This window comes from Drosophila navojoa, chromosome 4 (assembly GCF_054131105.1).
Source record: "Drosophila navojoa isolate 15081-1374.11 chromosome 4, UAZ_NAV_1.0, whole genome shotgun sequence".
NCBI classification, from domain to species: Eukaryota; Metazoa; Arthropoda; class Insecta; order Diptera; family Drosophilidae; genus Drosophila; species Drosophila navojoa.
Window position 1 is genome coordinate 2,459,057 of NC_142892.1, and position 23,444 is coordinate 2,482,500.

At 43.0% G+C, this 23,444-nt stretch overlaps 8 protein-coding genes and 1 non-coding gene across 11 annotated transcripts in view; 2 read left to right on the plus strand and 7 right to left on the minus strand.

Moving 5' to 3' along the window:
- Positions 1-14,598, plus strand: part of PDCD-5 (programmed cell death 5) — a 52,627-nt gene extending 38,029 nt beyond the window's left edge. The window contains exons 1-3 of one of the 2 annotated variants that reach the window (XM_018102316.3): positions 13,587-13,768; positions 14,045-14,165; positions 14,223-14,598. In XM_018102316.3, the coding sequence (XP_017957805.1) occupies positions 13,718-13,768; positions 14,045-14,165; positions 14,223-14,446 (396 nt within the window). In that variant the 5' untranslated portion in view covers positions 13,587-13,717 and the 3' untranslated portion in view covers positions 14,447-14,598. Of the gene's footprint in view, positions 1-13,586; positions 13,769-14,044; positions 14,166-14,222 lie in introns of those variants that run through there. The other variant, XM_089258820.1, reaches the window with a different exon arrangement.
- Positions 1-23,444, minus strand: part of LOC108652498 (uncharacterized) — a 128,211-nt gene that overhangs the window by 64,055 nt on the left and 40,712 nt on the right. The gene's annotated exons all lie outside the window — the stretch shown is intronic.
- l(3)72Dr (lethal (3) 72Dr) lies at positions 6,211-8,527 on the minus strand. The gene is made up of 2 exons (XM_030383644.2): positions 8,098-8,527; positions 6,211-7,131 (listed from the first exon to the last, which is right to left on the minus strand). The coding sequence occupies exons 1-2, from the start codon at positions 8,499-8,501 to the stop codon at positions 6,303-6,305; spliced, it is 1,233 nt and encodes a 410-aa protein (XP_030239504.2). The 5' UTR covers positions 8,502-8,527; the 3' UTR covers positions 6,211-6,302.
- Positions 9,322-11,422, minus strand: l(3)72Dp (gamma-glutamyl hydrolase). Of its 2 annotated transcripts, none has more exons than XM_089258818.1 (5): positions 11,164-11,182; positions 10,601-10,907; positions 10,372-10,422; positions 10,079-10,308; positions 9,322-10,004 (listed from the first exon to the last, which is right to left on the minus strand). In XM_089258818.1, coding segments are annotated over exons 1-5 (1,170 nt in total). In that variant the 5' UTR covers positions 11,165-11,182; the 3' UTR covers positions 9,322-9,423. The 2 variants fall into 2 exon arrangements, with proteins under 2 accessions (XP_089114944.1, XP_017954687.2); XM_018099198.3 differs by lacking the exon at positions 11,164-11,182 and adding an exon at positions 11,276-11,422 and having other exon boundaries at positions 9,374-10,004.
- Positions 11,331-12,423, minus strand: Hsc20 (iron-sulfur cluster co-chaperone protein HscB-like protein, mitochondrial). Its single transcript, XM_018102314.3, has 3 exons — positions 12,153-12,423; positions 11,972-12,084; positions 11,331-11,907 (listed from the first exon to the last, which is right to left on the minus strand). Exons 1-3 carry the CDS (start codon positions 12,321-12,323, stop codon positions 11,520-11,522), a joined length of 672 nt encoding a protein of 223 aa, XP_017957803.1. The 5' UTR covers positions 12,324-12,423; the 3' UTR covers positions 11,331-11,519.
- Positions 12,611-12,705, minus strand: TRNAI-UAU (transfer RNA isoleucine (anticodon UAU)). Its single transcript has 2 exons — positions 12,668-12,705; positions 12,611-12,646 (listed from the first exon to the last, which is right to left on the minus strand). It is a non-coding gene; the product is annotated as a tRNA-Ile (tRNA).
- On the minus strand, positions 12,869-13,550 carry MED10 (mediator complex subunit 10). The gene is made up of 2 exons (XM_018102315.3): positions 13,304-13,550; positions 12,869-13,238 (listed from the first exon to the last, which is right to left on the minus strand). The coding sequence occupies exons 1-2, from the start codon at positions 13,423-13,425 to the stop codon at positions 12,959-12,961; spliced, it is 402 nt and encodes a 133-aa protein (XP_017957804.1). The 5' UTR covers positions 13,426-13,550; the 3' UTR covers positions 12,869-12,958.
- Tmx3 (Thioredoxin-related transmembrane protein 3) lies at positions 14,981-16,855 on the minus strand. The gene is made up of 2 exons (XM_018102312.3): positions 15,727-16,855; positions 14,981-15,667 (listed from the first exon to the last, which is right to left on the minus strand). The coding sequence occupies exons 1-2, from the start codon at positions 16,624-16,626 to the stop codon at positions 15,278-15,280; spliced, it is 1,290 nt and encodes a 429-aa protein (XP_017957801.1). The 5' UTR covers positions 16,627-16,855; the 3' UTR covers positions 14,981-15,277.
- On the plus strand, positions 17,103-19,519 carry l(3)72Dn (UTP4 small subunit processome component l(3)72Dn). The gene is made up of 3 exons (XM_018102311.3): positions 17,103-17,348; positions 17,415-19,242; positions 19,317-19,519. Exons 1-3 carry the CDS (start codon positions 17,218-17,220, stop codon positions 19,434-19,436), a joined length of 2,079 nt encoding a protein of 692 aa, XP_017957800.1. The 5' UTR covers positions 17,103-17,217; the 3' UTR covers positions 19,437-19,519.

A 23,444-nucleotide genomic window follows, 5' to 3' on the forward strand; every position in this document is an offset into this window, starting at 1 on the left:
TTCATTCATAATTGGCCGGAAGCCCAGCCACGACGGCCACGACCTCGTGCCCATTCGGCAGCTATCCCGCGGGAAGCTGCCATCAAAGAGATTCTCCCCCAAGCTTATACCTCCCCTCCTCTGCCCCCCGGTCTGCTGTAGACAAGGTCAGCTCAGCTCAGCTCAGTGGGGCGACATATGCCGCCAACTGGTCGCCCGGGCATTGGACTAGGTCAGACTTGGCCAAGGCTCGCATTTGCTTCATTTCTAAGGCTTTGCGATCAAACTCAACGCACAGCTCAAAACTTTGAATAGGCCTCATTATAATCGACTGAATTGGGGGCGTGGCCGAGCCAGCTAACAACAGCCGGCTGGAGTGCTCTCCTGTACTTACTCGGGTTTCATCTCATTTCAAACGAAATCGTTATCCAAAATTCGTCTGGCTATCAAATATTCTAGGTATATGCAGACGACAGACATTTGAGGCTGACAAAAAGGGGCGTGACAGCAGCAATTTATGGCCAGAGGTACAGAAATGTAAATACATATGTACATATATACTTATATATATGGGTAACTCACACACATATAGCAATATATATAAATTAATTGTATATGAAGTATGTGTGGTTATATGATGTACTCATATGATACCCTGTGCTTAAGCTAATGTATAAAATTTGTTGATTTAGGCAATTGCCATGGCGTCGTTTTTTTGAGCACAGGAACTGTTTTTCAGTGAGACTTAATACGAGAGAATTTTCTACTTTTTTCTAGAATCGAGAGCTGTAATAACAAACCTAATAAATAGATAGTAATTGGTATATATAGATATTACGGCACATTAGAAACTAACTTAAAAATTAAACATTGACTATTGAAACCTACGGATTCATAGAGAATAATATTATATCATATTATGTGAACCCATTAGAACTTTCGTTTTCTAGTTAATGATATATAATCTTTTGAGATATACAGCACAGATAACTACATATTTATTCAAATAAGATATCTATTATAATATATTTAATAACACTATATATATTTTGTATATATGCACAAATATTCAGGTCGCAATTCAAGACAAATTATCATAATGCACGAGCAAACACACAAAGTGGCTTTTCTAAGGAAATCCAGTAGATCGACTCAACAGAAACGACGAGAATAAATATCTCGACGAAAGCAGATTTCATCTCAGACCCCAGCAGATAGAACTCAATTTAAATAAACCTCATGCCCTCTTAAAATCTCAGCACAGGGTATACATCAAAATAAACAACTGACTTGAAAAAGAAAAGAATGAGAACCAAGCAAACAAAAAGAAAAACCACTCGAAATTTGTTTTCAGCCTTAAGAGAGATATTCTAATGTAATCGTTCAGCTAGTCAGCCCGAAAAACACATTTCGTTTTTTCTGCCATGCCTCAGTGAACTTCCTTGAAAAAAAGCCTGAGGCAGCGCACAACAGAAACCCAGCCCAGGCGGCACGCCGACTTCTATGCAAAGCAGGGCATTGAACCTGAGCGACAAAGAGAGAGAGAGAGCGAGAGAGAGAGAGGGCCGCTGACGCACGCTTTCAATTAGATAAAGTGCAAGGATATGCCATCGGGCTGCAGCATAAATTGATTTGCTCATCGAGCTCGATAAAAAGCATTTATTGCGTATACGCCGTGTGTAACGTGCGACAGACAGCAGCTGGACGTGTCAAATGCTTGAGAATTTTTATAGCCGGTTTTAGGCTTTCAAGAAAATACTCTGCACGCAGCTCGACCACAGGTTGACCACACAGACGAAGGTTTCCAATGTGACGTCGTTATATGCCATCATGAATGTAAATGAATAGAGGTGTGTGTGCGTGTGTGTGTGTGTGCTGTCGGCGGAAGCTAACGAAAGGCAGCTAACTGGGTCAGGGCTGCGTCTCAGTCGTCGTCATTGTCGACGTCGGCTTCGTTGACGTACTGCATTGCTGCAGCATACATTCATATATGCACCACCGCAGCACCACAAGCAACCACAGCATCGCCATGCACCACTTGATGCCACGTCAGAGGACTGTGCGGTCAGCCATGTTCAACTAATTTCACATTTAAATACTAAATATATACATATGCTTAACTATATATATATATATTGCGTATACGTCACGTATGCCGCATGCATTATTGATCGAGTCTGAGCTGAGTGCTTGAGGCAATGATTGATTTATTTATATATGCATTAGTTGCACATCCCTTGGCACCTCTCTGGCCACCGGCCTGAGCAACTGCCAATTTATTAATAACCAGCGAACACCGAAAACAAGCGGCGACATTTGGACGACGCTCGCGACCAACGCGTGGCTTGCATAATGCGGCCACTGATGATGATGGGCAGCCAGCCTTTGGCACGCCCTCAAGTGGCTGCTGGTGGTGCTTATAAATAGCGCTTGCAACTAATTTGAATGTGAAATCGCGAGAGGTTCGCAACCTTGTCCCATAGGACACGAAACAATTGCAACAGAAGTGAGGCCAAAGGATGCGACAACAACAACAGCAACAACAAAGGTCAAACGGGCAGGCTCAAGCCACTTGACCCAAAACACCAACAATAAAGGCAGCAACCACAATAACAACAGCAACAACTTGAACACTCAGCGCACTGATTAATGCGCCCTCTTTTATCAGTGGCTGCGGCACCTTTTAAGCCAGCCACAGATTTCCGCTCGAGAGATGGGCTTAACCTAAATATGTTGCCAGCAAATCACAGCAGCTTTTCCCGCTGTGTGTCGTACGGATTGACCTTCCAACGGTCTCTGGCTCGGCGCACAGCAATGACGTCACACATACACAGAGAGAGAGAGAGAGAGAGAGAGAGAGAGAGAGAGAGAGAGAGAGAGAGAGAGAGAGAGAGAGACAGAGACATGGCGAAATGTCAGTTTAACTGTAAGCCCCCCGCACAGCCAGGCGTGTCACCCAACAGCGTTGCCATAAAATCAAGTAACAAACACGCTAATAGGCATTGCCTGACTTTTATTCCCTGAACCTTTATCCTCTTTTAATTTTGTGAAAGATATTAGCCGACAGCTAGGTAGCTAAGGCTGAACTTTAAACTTGTTTAACTTGAACAAAATGGAGTCAATCTAAAAGGTCGACACAGTTATTTTTCAAGTTGATAAAGCGTTAAATGTCATTAAACATATATATATATATATATATATATATTTAATATTTAGGAATATTTTTTATAAATGCATTAAATGTCACAAAAAATAAATATTTCAATATTTATCATATTTATATATATTTTTCTTTATAATTATTATTATTATTTTTTTTTTTTTAATATTTAGCTAAAGTTCAAAACTTTATTTTTTGTATTTATAATTTGAGCAAATATTAATAAACTGATGAAAGGTTTCCTTTTTAAAGGCCAAATATACTTACTATATATATTAATAGTTAATAATTAATATCATATAATATTCCTACATCTGTCATCTCTTTACATTATTATTATTTTATTTTATTGTATTTTTTTCTATTTGCCTGTGCTTGGCTTTTATTATATATCAACTGTAATCTATAAATAGATTCCATAAATAGTCAAATATAAATAGTCCCCTGTCTCAACAATGATAGCCAATGGCAGAGGAAATGCATCGAAATTTCGAGTCGAATTTCAATGTCTGCGCTTCGCTCCACATTCTGTGCTGCAGCCTTGAAAGGAGAGGCGTAAACGGCTAGATGATAGCCAGCGAATGGCCAGATGCGCGCAGCAGTCGGCAGAAGCCTTCAACTGCAGTTAAATGCCAAATGCGACAATAAGGCGCAATTGCCGACGGTTGCAGACGGCTGGGGCAGGTGGCAGGGGGGGCAGAGCAGAGATGTCGCCAAAGGGAGGCTGCAACGATTTTATTGTTGTAACAGAAATGGGCTAAGGTGTCAGGCAAACGTAACTGTGCGTGAGTGTGTGTGTGTGTGTGTGTGTGTGTGTGTGTGTGTGAGTGCCGGCGGATGTGTATGTGTAGGTATGCGTGTGACTGCAATGTCCTTGCAAGCAGGCAGGCAGTTCATTGCCCGTTGCAGCTGCAGCCTGCAAATGCCGCAAAGAGCACAGCAGCTGCGCAAAAGCAAACGTTGTGTGTGAGAGAGAGAAGCCACACCGAGTGTGAGAGAGAGAGAGAGAGAGAGCAGGCAGTTCAATGCACGCCAACTAGGTTTAAAGGGCAGCTGGGCAACGATGGAATCGAATCGAGCAGCCCCCAAAAAAATTTGCAGCGAGCGCCTATGACGTCATTAAAAAAGGAGGTTTGGCCTCCTTTGAGATTGTGTGAGTGTGTATGCGTGTGTGTGTGTGTATCGGCTCACTGTGAATGTGTTTAAAAAGTTTACAAATGTAAGTGCTAGCAGTTACTTTTGTAAGCCTGTGTGCGTGTGTGTGTGTGTGTGTGTGAGTGTGTGAAATGAGCACAAGGGCGTTTAAACCGGCCGTTGGGCTGACTATAAGTAGACGGGTTAAATGAAGAGTGCTTAATGCACACACACACACACACGGCTCACACATACGTCCATACAGCAACAAACGCAGCAAATGAAGCGTCAAATGCTAAGGCCAAAAATGCTTAGTTATATCAAATATCATATGAATAAGTACTATAGCCTACTTATTGAGAATATTCCAGAGCCGTAATTGAAGAGTAAAGCCAGAAAAGTGTATAAAAATAATAAACTAACTCTGAGTTTAAATTAAAAAAAAAAAAAATGTTAAGAAGTATAATAAAATATATAAAAAAAACTAAACAAAAGTTATTTAAAAATAAATAAATAAAAAAAATATAATATATGTATATATATGTTGAGTTTAAATTTAAAAAAAAATGTTAAGAAATATAATAAAATATATAAAAAAAATTTAACAAAATTAATTTAAAAAAAATTATATATAAAAAAAATATAATATATGTATGTATATTAAATTATTGTTTTTTATTTATAAACTGAATAGTTTGATTTTGAATTTAATTTTCAGAAGGATTTTGCTGTTGTTAAATATTTAATATATTTTTTTTTTTGGTTAGATTTTTAAATTTAAAAATGTTCAAATACAAATAGCCATTTTTTATGTTTATCATAATTTTATTTTACTTACTATTTAGATAAAAAATAAACAACTTACTTTTTATTTTTAATATATTTTTTATTTTTAATATATATATTTTTTTTTATTTACGTATATGCACATACACATATATTTCATTAAAATTTTTAATTATCTGTTTTTTTTTTTAATATAAAATATATATTTATGCTTGACATGGCACTCGCTCTAATTGCATGTTTTCGTAATGGAAAGATTGCAATAATTCTGTGGCCGAAACAGTGGGCACATGTAAAAAGGGTTCCGTCACGCGTGGCGTATGAGTAATTTGTCATGTCCACACCGCCGTCGCTAGATGTCGCTATCGCGCAAAGGGAGACAACGCTTGGGTGGAGGCATATACACGAATAAGAAGAAGAAGAACAATTATAAGAGGAGGCAGAACAAGCGAACACCATGTCCGGACAACAATGCCGTCTCAGCCAAACAATGAGGCAGAGCAATAACAATAACATGTTGCCACAGACGAGCCACAATTATTTTAATGCTGTCCGTCAATTTGAACCTTAACCCCACCAGGTGATTGCGGTTGGAGGGTGCTGGTGGCACTGCACAAACACGCGCCAGACAAATGCGCACAAACCCAAAAGGAGCTCACAAAAAAAAAACAAAAACCGACAAAGGACGAGGAACCTAAACACCAAAGACACAGGGCTAATTAGAAAAACAAATACACATGGTCAAATAGATACAGGAGTGGTTGGCGCGTCCCCAGGCACGTGCTAAAAAGGTCAAATGGAAAAATACACGAAATTTGCATGTGCCAACCGGAAGCTAAGCGAGAGTGCACAATGGTTGGGGGCGGCAGACGTCAGTTCTAGCAGTCCAGACTGGACTATACAATCTATACATAGTTATCAGTTAGGCGAGACTCTACTTATATATGTATTGTAGGGTAGAGGCAGACGTAACTACCGAATGGACGCGACTTTGGACAAGAGTCGTTCCCTTAAAAAATGAATCATAAATCGTGTAAGAACTAAACTGAGCTCTTAAATGATTTGTAACTCGTTTCATATAGATATAGTTATTAGAAAACCCCAGAGCTTCTTTTCGCTTCATTAGCTCCCTTGAGTGCAAGCTAATATAATTGGAATATTATCTAAATACTTTAATATCAGAGTAAATACGTAGAATTTGATACGGCACTGACTATAAACACTGCTGCTGTTGTTGTTTGGCTCAGCTCTCTGGGCTTTCCTCGGCCCTTTTCACGTAGTCCGGGTCCTTGGGAAAGAGATAGACCTGCAGCCAGTTGACAGTGTTGTGACGTCCACTGAACTCCGGCATCCAGTTGTAGATCAAGTGGCGCGAGAGCTCCTCCTTACTATCGAAACGATTCGAGTTCTTTCGGCAGGCCTCCACAAAGAACTGGGCAAAGTGTTGGCTGAGCTGAATGCCGTGCTGGGTGTGGGACTCAGCGTACGGGTCTTCTCGTCCGACGAGCTGCTCGTATGCGGTACGCTCGGGATGAAACTGGCAGCCGTAAAATGGATATTGCCTATGCTCGATGAGCGTGATGAATCTCAACCCGCTCCTCGCCTGCCCAGTGGCCAGCACATGCCAATCGTTGGCCGCAGCGCCCAGACTCTCTTCCGTGATGCAGTATTTTTGCTGATAGCAAGCGAATGGTTCGCTCTGCAAGCGTGTGTGCAACTCCGGACTGAGGCCCCGAAACATCGACGAATTGGCATAATCGTCAGTTAGCTGCAGCGGAAGGGCTCTGAATATTGTTTCGCCACATGATGCACGCTTCATCGACGGCGCTGCATTCTTCAGCATCAGCTGAAAGCCCAGGCATGTGGCCCAGATGGGGAAATAGTCGTTCTCTTTGTTTCGCTGGAGGGCCAGCTCATAGATATATTGAATCGACTTCACACAGTCATTGGTCATCCATCGAGCGACCTTCGCAGGGTTGACCTCTTCGTCCAGATAGACAGCGCCGCCCGTGAGCAGCACCCCATTGATCCGGCCCATCATCAGCCTATAATAATTATGGTCGCGTCCGATCCTACAAGAAATTTCATTTCATTATTTGCATTGCATGTGCATAAACAAACGCAACGAATTGCGCCGGGCACTTTGCCAATAACCTTGGCCGGCACAGTTCTCAAACTGTGCGAGAGAGAGAGAGAAGGGGGTATATTCGCTTTCTCTGCTAGAAAGAAAACAAACTCAAAAATGAATTTACATTTCAATCGGCTAGCTGTGTGGCAAATCAAAACCGACTGGCCAGATACCTGATATATGGGTGTATTAGATAAGAACTACTATATAAAGTATTTTATCTGTTATTGAACCTGAAGTGGGTTGCGAAAGGAGTTCCGAAATATGATAGGCATATGAGTACTCTTTTCAAATTTTCATCAGATACTATATATATATACATATGTGTTTATTTGATAAGAATTACTATATAAAGTATTTTATCTGTTATTGAACCTAAAGTGGGTTGCAAAAAGAGTTCTAAAGCTATCCACAAATCCACATATGAGAGAGAGGTATATTAGAGAGCTAAACAAAGGGGGAGACGAATATAAGGCCACATCTAGACTAGACTATAGGCATTGCCTAACTGTAAACGTAGCAAGCTGTGCATAGATTACATAGCTCGACAGCTCTACGACCAATTTCGCCATGAACAATATGCTATAGATCCACTGTGCAACTTTGGGCACAGCACTTCGTTTCGAATTCATTGGTTTATATTCGGCTTACTCATCAACGGAGCAAGACGCAGGCAAATAATTATCAATGCATGATGATGCCAAGCTGAACGCGCGCATATCGGCTCTGCCCCCGCCCCTGCGATAAATGGAGAATGCATCAACTAAACGAGCAGACCAAAGGTGCAATATTTGGAGCATATTGATTTGTAATTGACAGGCCATAAATGAATCTGAGCAAACATATTCAAACATTCTATAATCAACGAAATGAACATTGTTGCCATGCAATTGGTGAATCGTGAACTCACCAAATGGGCACGACAAGGCCGCCTCCTGCTTCCAGGAACTTCACATACGAAGCCGCTATATAGCTGGCCGGCTTCGGCTCAGCGCTTTTCTCATACAAGGCACTAGCTATATCCATGCAGAGCACGCCAACCACACACGGATCGCGAGTCGATTTATCCGCCTTGTTTGCCATTTGCCGCACTACTGAATGAAGGCCCCCACCCGCAGCTGCATAAAACCTCAGAAGTAAACAACAATGGACGCTGCAGTCGTCCATCTTTATCAGGCGTCGGCGCACACGCGAATATGTACCCAATATAAAATCTCTAGCTTGAGACACAGACGGACGATGGGGGGTACAAATTGGCGAACGGACGGACGGACTGCACGGCGGGGTTTGCCAAAAGGCAATATGGCTAGTCATAATAATTTAGTGAAAAAGTGTAGAAATCTAAAATGATATGAAACAAAGGAAGAAAACTCGAACGCACAATCAGGTCATAGCTAACGTGATTCATTCGAGAGAGACACAGATACAAGAGAGGGGTAGAAAGAGATAGTTAGAGAGGGGGACAAAGAGAGTCACTTGAATAGCGCAATATCCAAAAATTATATTATACATTTGGTTTTAATATTGCGAATTTTTTTCAATATCTGCAGCGCTTATCATTGTTTACAATCATTAACTGGGCTACAGTGAAGCATAGCTTTAGGCGGCTGCTAAAATAATTTACATATACAACTGAACAAATTAAAAGATAAGACAAAGGAAAATAGAAAATTAAGTCTTAAATAAATGATCATTTTATTACAAGAAAAAAATTATTACTGAGCTTATTATTTCGATAGACTGCAACAGTAAATCTTGCACTGGAATGCCAATAACGCGAAATGGCAAGGATCCTACGAATCAGATGGACCCAGAGGACGAGGCGTCAAGAAACACAAGCAACGATTTCAGTCAGTATGTTTCTGACGTTTCTGCTTTTTAGATGAGGATGTGTAAATAATACAGGATGTGTAAATAATACTACACATTTGCATTTAGAATGGATATGATGCTGGACGGAACTTGGCCTTGTCAATAGCTAAAATTTTTTTCCTTTTTTTTGCGCACTTGATAAAATTTCAATTGATAAAATATCAAAGACATAATAAAGAATTAAGAAAAACATTTTTTTTTTTTTTAATAAAATCTTTTCTGGGTGAATTTTAAGTTTTAAGGAATTATTCAATTCTTCAACTTGCTATTTTGCCAACATTTATTGGTTGAAAATCAAAAGCCAGCTAAGTGACAGAGAACAACTCTAGTAGATGTCAGCACAATCGTAATCCACAAATAGACATTAGTACGCGCAAAGAAGTTGAATTAGCATGGCCAGAACAGTCGAACTAAATGCGAAAATCAAATGAAATTCGTTGAGTTGAGTTGCAGCAGCATTGCGGCCCTTGTAATAGGAATAGTCCGGCTGCCCGAATATATACTGCTGCACATAGCTGGAGCCTAATATCGAAGTATACTCCGGCTTGTAGTTGTAGATCAGCGAACGCGCCTGCTCTGTGGCATTGGTGTAACTGTGGGAATTGCGGCGCGCCTCGTTGATGAGGAAGTCGGCGAAATACTGCGAGCTTTGCACCGCTGAGCGGGTGTGCGGCACGTTGTTGCTGACAAACTCGTAGAGCGGTTTCTCGGGATGAAATTGTACGCCATAGAAGGGATAAGTCAGATGCTCAATGCTGGACACAAATTCCAGGCCATTCTCGTCATGATTGAGGGACATGATGCGCCACGAGTTGTTCAATTTGGGCACAGTGAAGCTCTGCTGCGTGTAGCAGTAACGATGAAAATTATAGGTGACATTCTCATTGCTCAGCTTCCCGATGAGCTCCTCGCTGGCGCCGGCAAACAAACGACTCTTTCTGTAGTCTGGAAGGGAGTTGTTTTTTTTTGTTATTAATATAATCACAAGATGATTCTGGTAGTCTTTCGTGAAAGTTTACCCGGTTTCAGTTCCAGTGGCAGAGCCTGTCCTATGGACTGGCAATTCGAGCGCGTTTCCGTATTATTTGCCATTTTGAGGACAAGCAATTCCATGCCCAGGCACGTGCCCCACACCGGAAAATAAGTGCCGTTATCATTCAGCTGCTTGGCCACGGCTATCAAGTGCTCGCCCGCATCGCCATAGCCGTCTGTCTCATTGAAGTAAGTCGCGCCGCCAGGCAGCAGTAGACTAAATGCAGATTACATGAACTCAATTAAATTAACACAACGTTTGATTCATAGGCTGGCATACCCATTGATCTTCTTGAGCAACTGCTCGTAGTAGCTGCGATTGTGTCCAATGCTTGAAGAGTTAATAAGATGCCATAAATTAGCTTTAAGTCAGAGTATATACATATATGCTAAATATACATTTGAAATCTGCCTGTCATGGCACACCATCACAGCTGTAAACATCACGCCTTATCTGATCTTAACTATGATAAGGCCCGGTCGACTCTGCCGTGTCCGTCAGCACTCACCCAATGGGCACCACCCGCCCGCCGGCGCCCTCCACGAACTTCACATAGGAGGCGGCTATGTAGCTGGTGCCATTGAAGTTTCTGCTTATCAGGCCATTTGGATAGACCTCCTGGGCGAGCACGCCGATGATGGGGGACGTGGTGCCATTAACATCGGCCACAGACGATGGCACCAAGCAGCAGAGCAACAGACCGACACAGATCGAGCGCATCGTGCTCAACATCTTCGCAACTTCTCGTTGTTGTTGTTGTTGTACTCTCTTTAATCGAATGCGCGCAGCTCCTTCAGTCGATGAACTAAGCAGCACTGATATTGCGAAGCAAGCAGCATTTTCAATTTAAATTCAATTTGTACAGCAAATATTTGCCAAATGCCTCGCTAATGTGTGCGTATCTGTCTGTATGTGTGTGTGTGTGTGCATTGGCAGGTGTAAGTGATACTTGAGTTTGTGTGCACCCGCTGCAGGGCTAACTGATTAAATTATTATCACCGTGCAGTGAGTGATTTGTCACGGGGAACTTTTATCTGGCTTTTGGGCACATACTCAAATAATTAAACTAACTTAAGCGCTCGCCACGCCCACATGCCGCTCGCCCACTGATCAGCAGCAACAAAGACGATAAAAAAGAACAAAAAAAAAAAAAAAAAACAAGTTGATCCGCTTATACAATTACCTTACAACTGCAAGTCATTAATTTAGTAGCACCCCAGCCAGGTGTAGAAAGGTGATTTTCGTATTTCTCATTACATTTTCCACTTTAATCGATCGTTGCTTTTAAGAAACACAAAATAAAACGAACAACATATTTGTAGTCTTTGCCGGTGCTGCCCGCTGTTTGGTTCTCCTTTTCTTCATCTACATGTTAACGTTTTTCGGCTATCGATGTCCTATCGAGTAATCGATGTGTATATTCACGCTCAGTTGCACATCAGCTGTTGCTGTTTTTTCTTAATGCTGTTTTGTATACTGAGCAAATATTTCATCTCCACCAGCGTCTGCTTGACAGCCGCCAGGTCTTTCACTTTGAACTGTGCCGTTAGTTTATTCGCCTTATCAGCGAGCTCTTGTACAATTTGTTCATATAGCTGATCAAGCGCCTTGCTATCGTCAGCCTCTTCCACCTCCTCGTTGCGCTCCATCATGGCCATCAGGAAGGCCGTATTTAGTGCACTGTTATCCTGCGGCATCTGCTCGCCCTCCAGCTGCAGCATATATTGCCCTCGCTCCACGGGCGCCGCCAGTGTCTTATATGCCTTGTTGATTAGGGAACTCCAGTCCGCCGAATTGGTTTGCTCGCGGGTAGTTCTGCAGGTGCAGGTGGTGGCCATAGGTCAGAGATGGAATACTAATTATTAATCTGTCAACTCACTTATTGCTGTATTTATCGGGATGCACGCGCGCCTGCAGCTGCCGGAAGCGCTGCGTCAGCTCCGATGCTTGCAGTTCAAACTTCGTGGGAAAATTTAACAGCTCAAAGTAGTTCTATCGGTGGGAAGAACTTAGCAGTCAATTATATATGCATTCCATGTGCCAGTTATTTAATTACTTGCCGTGTTATTATCCACATCCTGCAAGCTACCGCAATCCCCGCAAATCATGTTTTTGCCCGGCTTTTGACAATTCCAGCATACTGATGACGCGTGTCTCGCCGTGAGTGCATTTATTCCATTATTATTTAATCCACTGAAACCAGTTCTTAAATATGCAAATGTCCGCCGCATTTTGCAGCAAAAATGAGAAAACTAAGCTCATCAATTACACAAGCGAACTCACAATAACAAAAAACAGCTGATATGACAGTTCACAACAGTCTGGCAACGCTGTCATACAGCCGAGTATTCTCTCACATTCTCTTTTAAGAGCAATACAAAATAATAATAATAATTTTGTATTTAATGCAAGCGCAAAACTACTAATAAATAAAATGCATCTATATACAAACATATATATATATTTTTTGCATTTAATAAAAATAAAAAAAATACGCAACACTTCAAATTGTGTTTGCTGCTCCAGGTGAGGCTCGAACTCACAACCCCGGCATTGCTCATACACAGTTACTGATTATAAGTACCGTGCGCTAACCAATTGCGCCACTGGAGCCTTGAGAAATTTTTTGCCAAATGCCTTCTTTGTAATCTGAAAGAAAATTCCAGGCGTTCCCGCAACCCCTTTTACAAAATTTCCAACTTAAATCCTAGATTTTCACAGTGAAACGAAACTCAGAGAAAACGGTGATTTCAAATCGAATATATTAACGAAATACATTTATATATTTCGTTTGCAATTTACGAAAGGACATATTTATTTATATGCTTTCGTATATATAGTATATTAGGGATTACAAAACTAACATTTAGATTGAGTCTTTCCTGTAGGCTCTGTAGTTGTTCATTTCGGTGGGAAAAGTCTTGAACAACTCCAGTAGCAGATTGGCTTTAAATTTTTTCAAGCTCTCGATTTTGCCCTTCACTTCTTCATTCTTGGCCAGCGCCTTTTCCACACAGTCCTTTGTATAGAGCTGAGGGTTCTTATCCTGATCGATGTAATCGAAGAACACTTCAAAGGGCACATAAACATCCTGCACCAGTGGCCGCAATTTATCTATTTCCTGCAAGCCGGTGACCAAACTGTTGCTGCGTTTTCCAACAAAAAATAATGGTTTAAGCTTAGTTTATTAATACATCGCAGAGTTTCTTACATTTTTTGATTGAGAACGTTTTGGCCCTGCGGTTGGAAATCGCTTACGATTATACGTATTTGCCTAACATTCTCGATGAACATTTCTAGTTGCGTTTCCAAGTTTTCTAGCGCCGAAGTCATTTTCAGCAATTTTTTGACAATTTACAAATGTTTTACACAATTTTTATATAGCTTTTTCTAGAGACTGTTGTTTGCTCAGCTGTTTGTTTATATCTGTAGCTGCTTCTTCCATCTCTGTTCACTCATGCAGGATATCGATAAGCATATGTGACAATGTGTGACTTTCGATAGTTTACTAACAAGTCCACTCTGTGTGCAAGTATCGATACACTGCCTGCCGGAGCGAACAGGGCATATTTTTATACTTTTTAATAAATATAACAAAGTAAAAATATTAAATTGAAGAGTAATCATGTCTGACGGCGATTTGGATGCATTGCGTGCACAGCGCATGGCGGAATTAGTAAGTAAAAGCAAAACCATGTGCTCAGCAAATGTCAGCGGCAAACTTAATGCCAAATGCCAAAAATAGCAACAAAAGTAAAAGAAATAAAATAAACAATATATAAAATATTTGAAAAACGAATCCATCGAATTAAGCATATACTATGCAAGTTATGTTTGATGTCTTAAAGCACTTTAGCATGACTCATAGCTTAGGCTGTTGCGGCTGGCTTGCTGCACACCTGTGAGCGAAAGGGTATCCGCTAATCAATATACCCCTTCAATGCCTATATAGAGTGGCGGCGGTGGCAACAATGCTGAGAAGCAACAGGCCCAACAGGAGCAAATGCGCGCCCAGGAGGAAATGAAACACTCAATACTCTCCCAAGTGCTCGATCAGCAGGCGCGCGCACGACGTACGTAAACAAAGTGATACAGTGAGGCCCGACTAACACAAACTATCTCCATTGCAGTGAACACACTGAAAGTGAGCAAACCCGAAAAAGCACAAATGTTCGAGAACATGGTCATACGTATGGCCCAAATGGGCCAAGTGCGAGGTAAACTGGACGATGCCCAATTCGTCAGCATCTTGGAGAGCGTCAATGCCCAGATGCCACAGAGCAAACCCACAGTGAAGTATGACAGACGCCGTGCAGCCATAGACAGCGATGACGACGAGGACTATGGCTGCTGATTATAGCTCAAATGGAGTCGAACTGCTTCAGCTTTTCCTTGGATCAGAACCATGCAACCGAATTAGAATTCGAAGAATGTGCTTTAGGGATTTCGCTAATTTTATCAACTATGTTTATTAAATGAAGAAAAAATGAGAGAGAATACAGTGAACCTTGGTTTGTCACTGATTTTTGTATGTGCCAGCATATGTATTCCATGCGGTATAACAATCCTTATAAAGCAGATCTTAATACTCTTTGTAGACATTTCTAGAGACAGGTCATTTTTCCTGTAAGAGAGACATCCTAGATCTCCCGTATCAAGGTTCTCTAAGGTCTCTTGTTTCTCTCACTCCTACAAAGAACTATATAAGTTAATCTTAAGAAAAGCTGCGACTGTCTGTAAGAAGACCTTCCAGATTTCTCGTTTTCATGGTAACAGCTCTGATTCCATTCTTGGATTCTCAAAAGCATATAAAAGTACTTTTATACCTCATAGAAACGTAGCCAAGGTCTCCTCGCTTTCATTATAAAATCGTTTGTGAAATCAAAGATTCATTAGTTCTATCAGCAAAATGTAGTTTATGTCGTTTAAAATAAGACTAGATTTTGGCTTAATGCAAGTACATTGTAAATTGTAAGAATTGCACTAACAATGGGATGAACTATTTTTTGAGAGTAGATGCTCCTGCAGCTCAACATATTCTTCCTCCAGTTTGTGTACTCATTGTAGTAATCCTTCTGCTACTTATATGTGAGACGACAGAGAGAGGCGTAGACTTCTCTATCAACTCTTCCGCTGTTCTTCATTCACATCTCTCGCTTCTTTTCCTCCTTCCTCTTGTAATCCTTTACTCCTTCTTTTCGTGATCCTCCTCCTGCTCCTCCTCTGTGACCAGGCAATCGCCACAGAAAATGGAATATAAGATGAGCGACAGAAAGCCCAGTGGCAGGCCAAAGATGACAGTCATCAGCACTGGATTGCCACGCCACATTTCGCGCAGGGAACGCTTCAGCTCAAAGAGTGCCCGATTCACTCGTACAAAATACGTGTCGCCGCCATAGGCCGTGGCGCTCTCATTGCTAATTGATTCGAGGAACAGATGCAGAGCCTGTGGCGTCATCTGCAGCGGATCGTCGTCGGGTATATAATGATGCTGAGTCGTGGAATTCAGCGCTATCAAATGAGGCGTTGGCAATTGGTCCAGTATAATGGAATGTGCTATGGAGGGATCGCCAATCTGAAAGAGCCAAACAATTAGGAACTGAAAAATAATTCAATTAAGTTTCCTGCTCTCACCCATCCAAATTGGAATTTGTCATGGTAACGCGGTCGATGCTTGCGTATGACACCCTCAACCATGTCGCGGAACTCCAGCTCATGCGTCGCTATCTGACTTAGCTTATCCTCCTGCACCACAGCGAGGACCAAGAACTTTTTCGTCTTCAGCAGCTGATGGATATTGAAACGCGTGACCTTGGGGAACAGCGTGAAACGTTCCACATTGACCCATTGGAATATTGTTTCATTGACATCATTTGGATCCATTTCGTGCGCCACATGTCCGTGTGGATAGAAATGATGCTGCTCCTCCTTGTACACAATTACAGCGGGCAACTTCTCGAAATCGAAATGCTGAGCAGCAATCTCCTCGCTCGTCGCATAGAAGAATCCGTGCTCCTGGTAGCCCTCGGCGGCTGCATAGTACGTGTCCCAGACAACGCCTTGCTGGGGGCCCACAAACATGAAGAAGATCGTATGGGAGCCTTTCAGCATGTCCACGCTGTCGGTACGGGTGACCAGCTGGACAGGTGGACCCGACATCCTCAGAGCGTAGTCGACCAGCTCATCCTTGCTGCGATCCCCATTGTAGGTGAACTCCATGTTGCCCTTAATGAACATTATTGTGGGATAGCCACGCACTTTGAACTCCCTTGCTGCAGCTGGGTATTTGGTGCAATCCAATCGTCCCACTCGCACATTTGTCGCATGGAGCGCCTGAGCGACGAGCGCAAATATCGGCTCCGTCTTCTTGCAATAGCCGCACCACGGGGCATAGAACATCACTAACCATTGACCTTCATGGCGCACATCGATGAAGCGATCGCTCAGTTCAAGGACACGCGACGATATGGCCGGCGTGCCGAGGATCAACAGAAACAGCAATGGAAGACTCCAGCCCCATATTGATTGATGCATCTTGCTGGCTGGCTGGCTGCTGCAGTTAAATGTTGCTGAATGATGGTAACTCGTTCCTGCTATTGCATAATTAAGTACGCTTCATGTGGGCTTCTTTTTTCAGTTTTGTTAGACCGTCATCAATAATTAAATTAGCAAACAATGATAACTTTTCTAAAACCGAACAAAAAAATCCACCCCCATACTTGGTTGTTTAGCTCTATTGTGAACTAGCTCAATCACACTGTGACTTGCTGCACAAAATATCGATGACTCAAACAATCGTGTGAAAAGGTAGTGAATGTGAATCTGCATACTTTTCATACATCACACTAAAATCGATTAAAATAATTGCTTACGAACATTTATTTAACTTACTTATAATTTCATTTTCATTTTATTAATATCAATTTACACACCCAACTCTAAACCAACTTCATCACATTCTGTCACTGTGCATATCGATAGCTATAACAATCGTTTGGCCAGCGCTGTGACTGGCATTGTTTACATCGTGTTTTATGCAGTCTGGCAAGGCCAGTGACAAACGAGCTCGACGCACGTGTGATTTTGTTTTCTTTAAGTAAAACTCAATTTTATGCAAGTTTTACAATGAAAGCAAACGTGCCCATCAAATCGAAAGGCACCGCCCAGGTGCACAATGCGCGTTTCTACACAATAAATCCTCGTGCGATTGTTTGTCTGGCCTATAGCAAGCTGCTTAAATGCCTGGCGCTCAGCCGGTGAGTAAAGTATAACATTATAATTATGAAATAAATAAATTAAATGAATTTGCATGTGCTGTGCAGTGACGATGGCTCCATAGAGCTGTGGGACATGAACTATGCACCCTATTTGGAGAAATTTATAAAGCTAACGCCCGAGTCGCAGGTGGAGAACATGGCCTGGGCTAGCAAGCGACTCTTCTCGGTGGACTTGACGGGACAGCTAATTGAGTGGGATCTGAATACGTTGCAGCCCCGGAATGTCCAATCGCCCACAGGCAATGCGCTATGGTGCCTGGATGTAAACAGTGCCGAGACCGAGCTGGCCATCGGCTCCGAGGAGGGACACATCAACCTAATGAGCATTGAGCATGATGAAATCAACTATAAATTGCTGTTCAGGAAACAAGAGGGACGCGTGCTTTGCTGTAAATTCGATAGGCCAGGCAAACGCCTCGTTACTGGATCAGTGGGCGCTGTGCGCATCTGGAATGTGGCCAATGGACACCCGTTGCACACCATAACCCTATCAGCCAAGAATGTCATTGTCTATACGCTGCAGGTGCTGAAGGATGATACAATAATAGCAGGCGACTCGGCGGGCTATGTCACCGTTTGGAATGCGGAGAATGCAACACAACTGGAGTCCAATCAGGTGCTCGATAAGCACGTCTTTGCTCTGGCCCTGAACGAGGAGGAGGATCGTCTGGTGTGCAGCGGCATGAGTCCGCCTCTGATACGTGTGCTCAGCAAGACCCAAATCAAACGCGAAGAGTCCGTTAGCCAACGCTGGGTAAAGTTTCTGCAGCGTCAGGTGCACAGACATTATGTCAAGGCGCTGCTAGTCGTCGGCGATCGCATTATTTCCGGCGGCCAGGATGGCCTGCTCTGCATCTCATCCAGCACCAAGTCGCGCGCCTACACCGCCAAATATGCGCCCTATCTGGCTGGCAAATGCGTCAGCTTAGCACCGAGTGCAAATCTAATGCTGCTCCGATATCCGCAGTGCTTGCACTTGTGGCGCTTGGGCGTGCCGAGTGACCACACAACGGAGCATCAAGTGGCGCGCATGGCAGTGGGCAGATGTGAGCAATTGAAGCTGGAGGAAGGACCCGAAATGCTACTGCAGCTCGTCGTGGGCGCCAATAAGTTCATACAGGCGTCTGCCATTTCGCCGGACAGCAAATGGATTTGCTACTCGACGCTGGACGAGCTGCGCCTGAGTCGTTTGCAGCTGAAGCCGCTGGCCGTGACGCGCCTGACAGAAGATTTGCCCGTCGAACTGAAACCGGCCAAGTTCATCATTTTCGGCAACGACTCGCTCTGGCTGCTGCACGCGCCCACATATCAAATGCGCTGCTTCACTCTGAAGGAGCAACAGGTGAACTTTGCCTACAGCATCGACTTGAGCAAGGAGATCAAGTCACCAATCAGCCTCGTGGAGCTGTCGCCATGTGGCAAATACCTGATCGTAGCCAGCACCAATCATCTGATTGCCGTTTGGCAGCTGCGCGGCGCCAAGTCGAAGCACCTGCTCAACCTGCCGCGCTACAAGGCGGGCACCACAGCGCTGGCCATGCACGCGGGCAGGCCGAACCTGGTGGTTGCCTATGCCGATGGACGTCTTGTCGAATACGATCTGCTGCAGCGACGCTTCGTCTGCGAGACCGAGAAGCATTTTGTGCCAAATGCGCAGCTGCATAGCGTACGCGGCCTGCTGCTCGATGCCAACAATCCCAGCATTGTTATCGTCTACGACGAGGTGCATCTGTATGTGCTGCAGAGCTGTGAGCAGGAGGAGGAGCAGCAGCAGGAGCTGACGGCGCCACTCTCAAAAGCCAAGAGGCTGAGCAAATCGCTGGAGTCAACGAAGCTAAAGACATACGAATTGAAGATGAAACTCAATCGACAGGTAAGCAACATAAATCTACGATTTAATTAATTAAATGAAACTAAATAAAATTCAATTATTTTTCATTCTTTCAGCATTTGCTGCAGGTCTGCAGAATCAACGAGCAGGAGCTGGTGACGATTGGCGTGCAGACGAAGAATTATTTGAGTGCGCTGCCTCCGCCTTATCAGCGCAAGAAGTTCGGCGCTTCGTAGTTAGGAATTCACTGTACCACTACAGTAGTAACTAGTTAAGTTGTAAAAAGCAAAGTAAACGAAAAATTGTTGAACGAATGAAATGTATTTTATCGTGCTGCGATAGACACTACCTGAAGATGTCAAAATGTGTGATCAACGGTACAGTAATCACTGGCTAACTTGTCAAGTTAGGTGTGGTACAGTAGACTCGCGCTAAGTGTGCTCAGAAGGGACTTGCCTCAACAGTAATACCTCAACATGGACTGAAAGCCTTTGGCTGGACAAGGCTTGGTTTCTTACAGTAGACACTCGCTAACCAAGCCGACATGTGTCTTGCCACTACAGTAATACCTCACAGAGAAAACTATTGTTCAGCGAAATTGAATGCCTTTGGCTGGCACCGAAAATTTGTTCACAAATTTGTCGACTGTCAAGAGGGACAGAGAGAGAAGAAAATGTGCGGTACGGTGCACACTGGCTACACATGCCAAATGTGCTATGCAATTCGTATCGTTTTGTTGTTCTGTTATTTTGCTTTATTCTCCTTTTTTCTCTCAATTTTTTGGTTTTTTTTTTGTTTTTTGTTTTTTGGTTTTGGTTTTACACTGTCTAGCCAACGTCTAGACAAGTGCATACCACACAGACAGTCGAAAGCGAACACACGCAGCACAAGAGCGAGACGGAGACAGGCGGCTGTGTAGGAGAGAGGGAGATGGCAGGCGAGTCTGTTTGTTGCACAATTCAACTTTTAGCTCAAAAACTCATTGCCCAGCTAGGCCCTATCAAAACCGCTCTAACCACCCGCTACGCCGGCACCACCCGCCCACCGACGCTGTCTGTGGCTAAAAGTATCCTGCAGCCATATTCCAATGCACTGGCATTGCCTGCTCTCGTTTGGGTCCTCTGGGCTTCTCCTCCATTTGCATACAAATTTTTCTAGTTTTTGTTTGCTTCTTTCTATTTTTTTTTCGGGCATCCGTTTTCCTGCTGCGGTTGTGGGCGTGCCTGTTGGGCATTTGTCGGCCGCATTTCCATTTGCATGCAGCGCCAACCGAGACACGCTGCCAAATGGACATAAATAATCACTGATGGAAATTGTTTAGCTTTTCAAAATCGACGTCAAGCATTTAAGCCTAAGCTGAATTGACATTTGCCCACAGGCAAATTGAGCCTCGGAGAACATCGATAAAAGCTTTTTAAAAGTATGCAACAGTTAACGGTTAATACTGTGGGCAGTTAGTCCTTTGGGCCCCAAGGTAAACTTCATATCGGAGTTGGGCAATCTTAATCAGCTTTTAACGTTATAGAGAGCTTTGAGCTTAAGTCAAATCAATGAGCGCTTAGGCAGACGCTCTAGAGTAGTTTGATGCATTTTCACTAAAGCTTTTATCCTTGTAGAGCTAGCTGCCTCATAGAGAGCTTTGAGCAGAAGCTGTTGGGAGGATTAATATGCTTTCGTTCGAAAGCTTCCTTTTATATATGAAGCTTTCATCACTGTAATAATGCCATGGTTTCTTTCAAATAAAATAAAATCTTTTCTTGGAAATTATATAACATCCAAAAAGGACTTATTAATTTTTAACTTAAGCGAAAGTTTTTTCTTAGTGAAAAATCATGGTAAATAATATAAAGCTTTAATTCTCTGAGTCAGTTTAGGTTCAATTATATACAAATGAATACTTTACATGATTTTTTGTATTGGGTTTTTTAATGATAATTAAGTTAACCTATGGCTCAAGACCTATCAGCCGAAGCATTCTTTGTAAGAACTCCTAACAAATATCTTATATCAAGTTTATCCTAAGAACTGACAGCTTTTAGCATATAGACTATTAGTTAATGACCTAATCAAGCCTTCGCCTGCATGTTTGCTGTAAAATGAAACCAAATATTCCACTGTTCCGACTTGTTTCTCAATTGTTACGCATACGCCATGTGTGACAGCACAAAGAGCTCGAGCGCCCACAAATTAAGAAATACAGAGCGTCTATTGAATTGAATCACGCCCTTTGAGGCATTAAAATGCACTTAAGCAACGGCAACGGCAACGGCTATGGCTATGGCTCAAGCCACAAGCCAAAGCCAACGACAGCTGCACAGGTGGCTAAGGGGGCGTGGCCTGAGCGAGGCTGCAGGCTGTGGAGTATAGGCAGCAAAACTTATGCAAACTACGCGACCAAATACAACTAACGTCGCAGTTGAAGTTGAAGTTGAAGTCAAAGTCGAAGTCGTAGTCTACAAAGGAGTTGACTGAAGTCGCGTCTAGACAGCCAGTAAAAACTTTGGGCGCTGGGCAAACTTTGCAGCTGCCAGCAACAACAGCAGCAGCAAATAGAAATATTCGAGGAGTAGATTGACAGACGAGGAGATACCCCTTAGAGATGTGGGCATTACTATCATTAAATATAGTCAACAAATTGGAAAATGAAAAACAAAAAAAATGAGAAAGCTAAACGAGAAATTTTGGAGAAATCGATAATTATCGATATCTACTAAAACATGTTTAATAAAAATATTTGATTCATTTTAGAACTTACCTTAGAATTGTTAGTTATATATAATAAGACATAATCAATATATCGATAAAAATCGATATCATCTATCTAATAACTAAATGCATTTCCGCAACATTGATCCAGAAATAAAAGATGAGTTGCTGAAAATCGATAATATCGCTTGATATTAGGTTTTACAATAGGAATTTTACAGTTGGAATATTTATCGATAGATCTAAGGTTTTACAATGCTACAAATAACCAAACCATTTGTTGATCATCAATATGAATCGATGAATCAGAAGCGTTATCATGCGTGGAATCAGCTTGTAGAGGCTTTGCTGTCAACTGTTAACGACTGTTACCCATATACCCCCACTGCGGCTAGCCAATTCCAGGGCATGGGCACACAACAATGCAGCTGAGGCGGCGACAACACATTTTGCGCCTTTCGCTGGTGAATTGCAAGTCTGGCTCGGGCTGAGCGTCTGGGCAAAAGTTGAACGCGCTGACACGGCAGACATTGTGACGACGTCGGCGACGGGCGAACAATGCCTCAAATTGACATTTAATTGGTTTGCAAATTAGCCCGCTGCCAGGAAGTGAGCACGCCTTTAGCTGAGGCTGCCAATGGAGTTCGGCTGGAGCTGGAGCTGGGGCTGGGGCTGGGAGCTGCAGACGCATTGGAATGCAGCCACAAATGATGCAGTGCATCATCTACCTCTCTTCATCTACCTTCTCTCTCTGTCTCTTTCTCTCTGCATGGATAATTGCCGCAGTCTAAGCTTCAGCTGGGGGCGTGCCGGTTTGTTAATGCTTAACCCCAACGCCAAATAAACAAGGGCGCGCAAATTGGCCGCTAATGAACGAAATGAGATAAAGCTTAATTTGCATTTAATAATATTAACGCGTCGCTTGTGGCACATAAAAGTGGCAGCACGGAGCGCTGGAGCTGGCACTACTGGGGCTGGGAGGGGCAAGAGGCTCGCGCCTGTCAGACAGAGAGGGCAATAGCATAAATCGCATGCGGTTGTCATGACGCTGCATGCGACCCCTGCAGCGGTCTAGACAGCGAGACAAGGACTGCCGCCGCTGCTCCGGCTGCTACGACTACTCCTGCTGCTCCTGCTGCTGCTGCTGCTGCTGCCAGAGGACATGCTAAGGACAAACTGGCTGGCTGTCTGCTGGGCTGCAGACACAGGGTGCTGGCTCGTAACTTTTGAATGCAGCTGAAGCTGATTGAATTTTATGCTCAACAAAAAACCAAATCAACTTAAGTTTCAACGTGATAGCAGCTACTCCTGAAGAGCGAATGAGAAAAATATAAATAAAAAGGACTACCTCTAACTAACTCTGCTGACACAGCGGGGCACTCAAAGGTCATTTGTGGGTGGCTTAAGTGTTGCTGTGGGCGTGTCGTGGCTGCAATTCAACTTGGCTTTACCGTGCGATTTGGCCAAGTCCTCGCGTCAGCAAGTTTTCTGCACTATTCGGCTGCAATTGCATTTTGTCCTTCGAAAGGACAAATGCA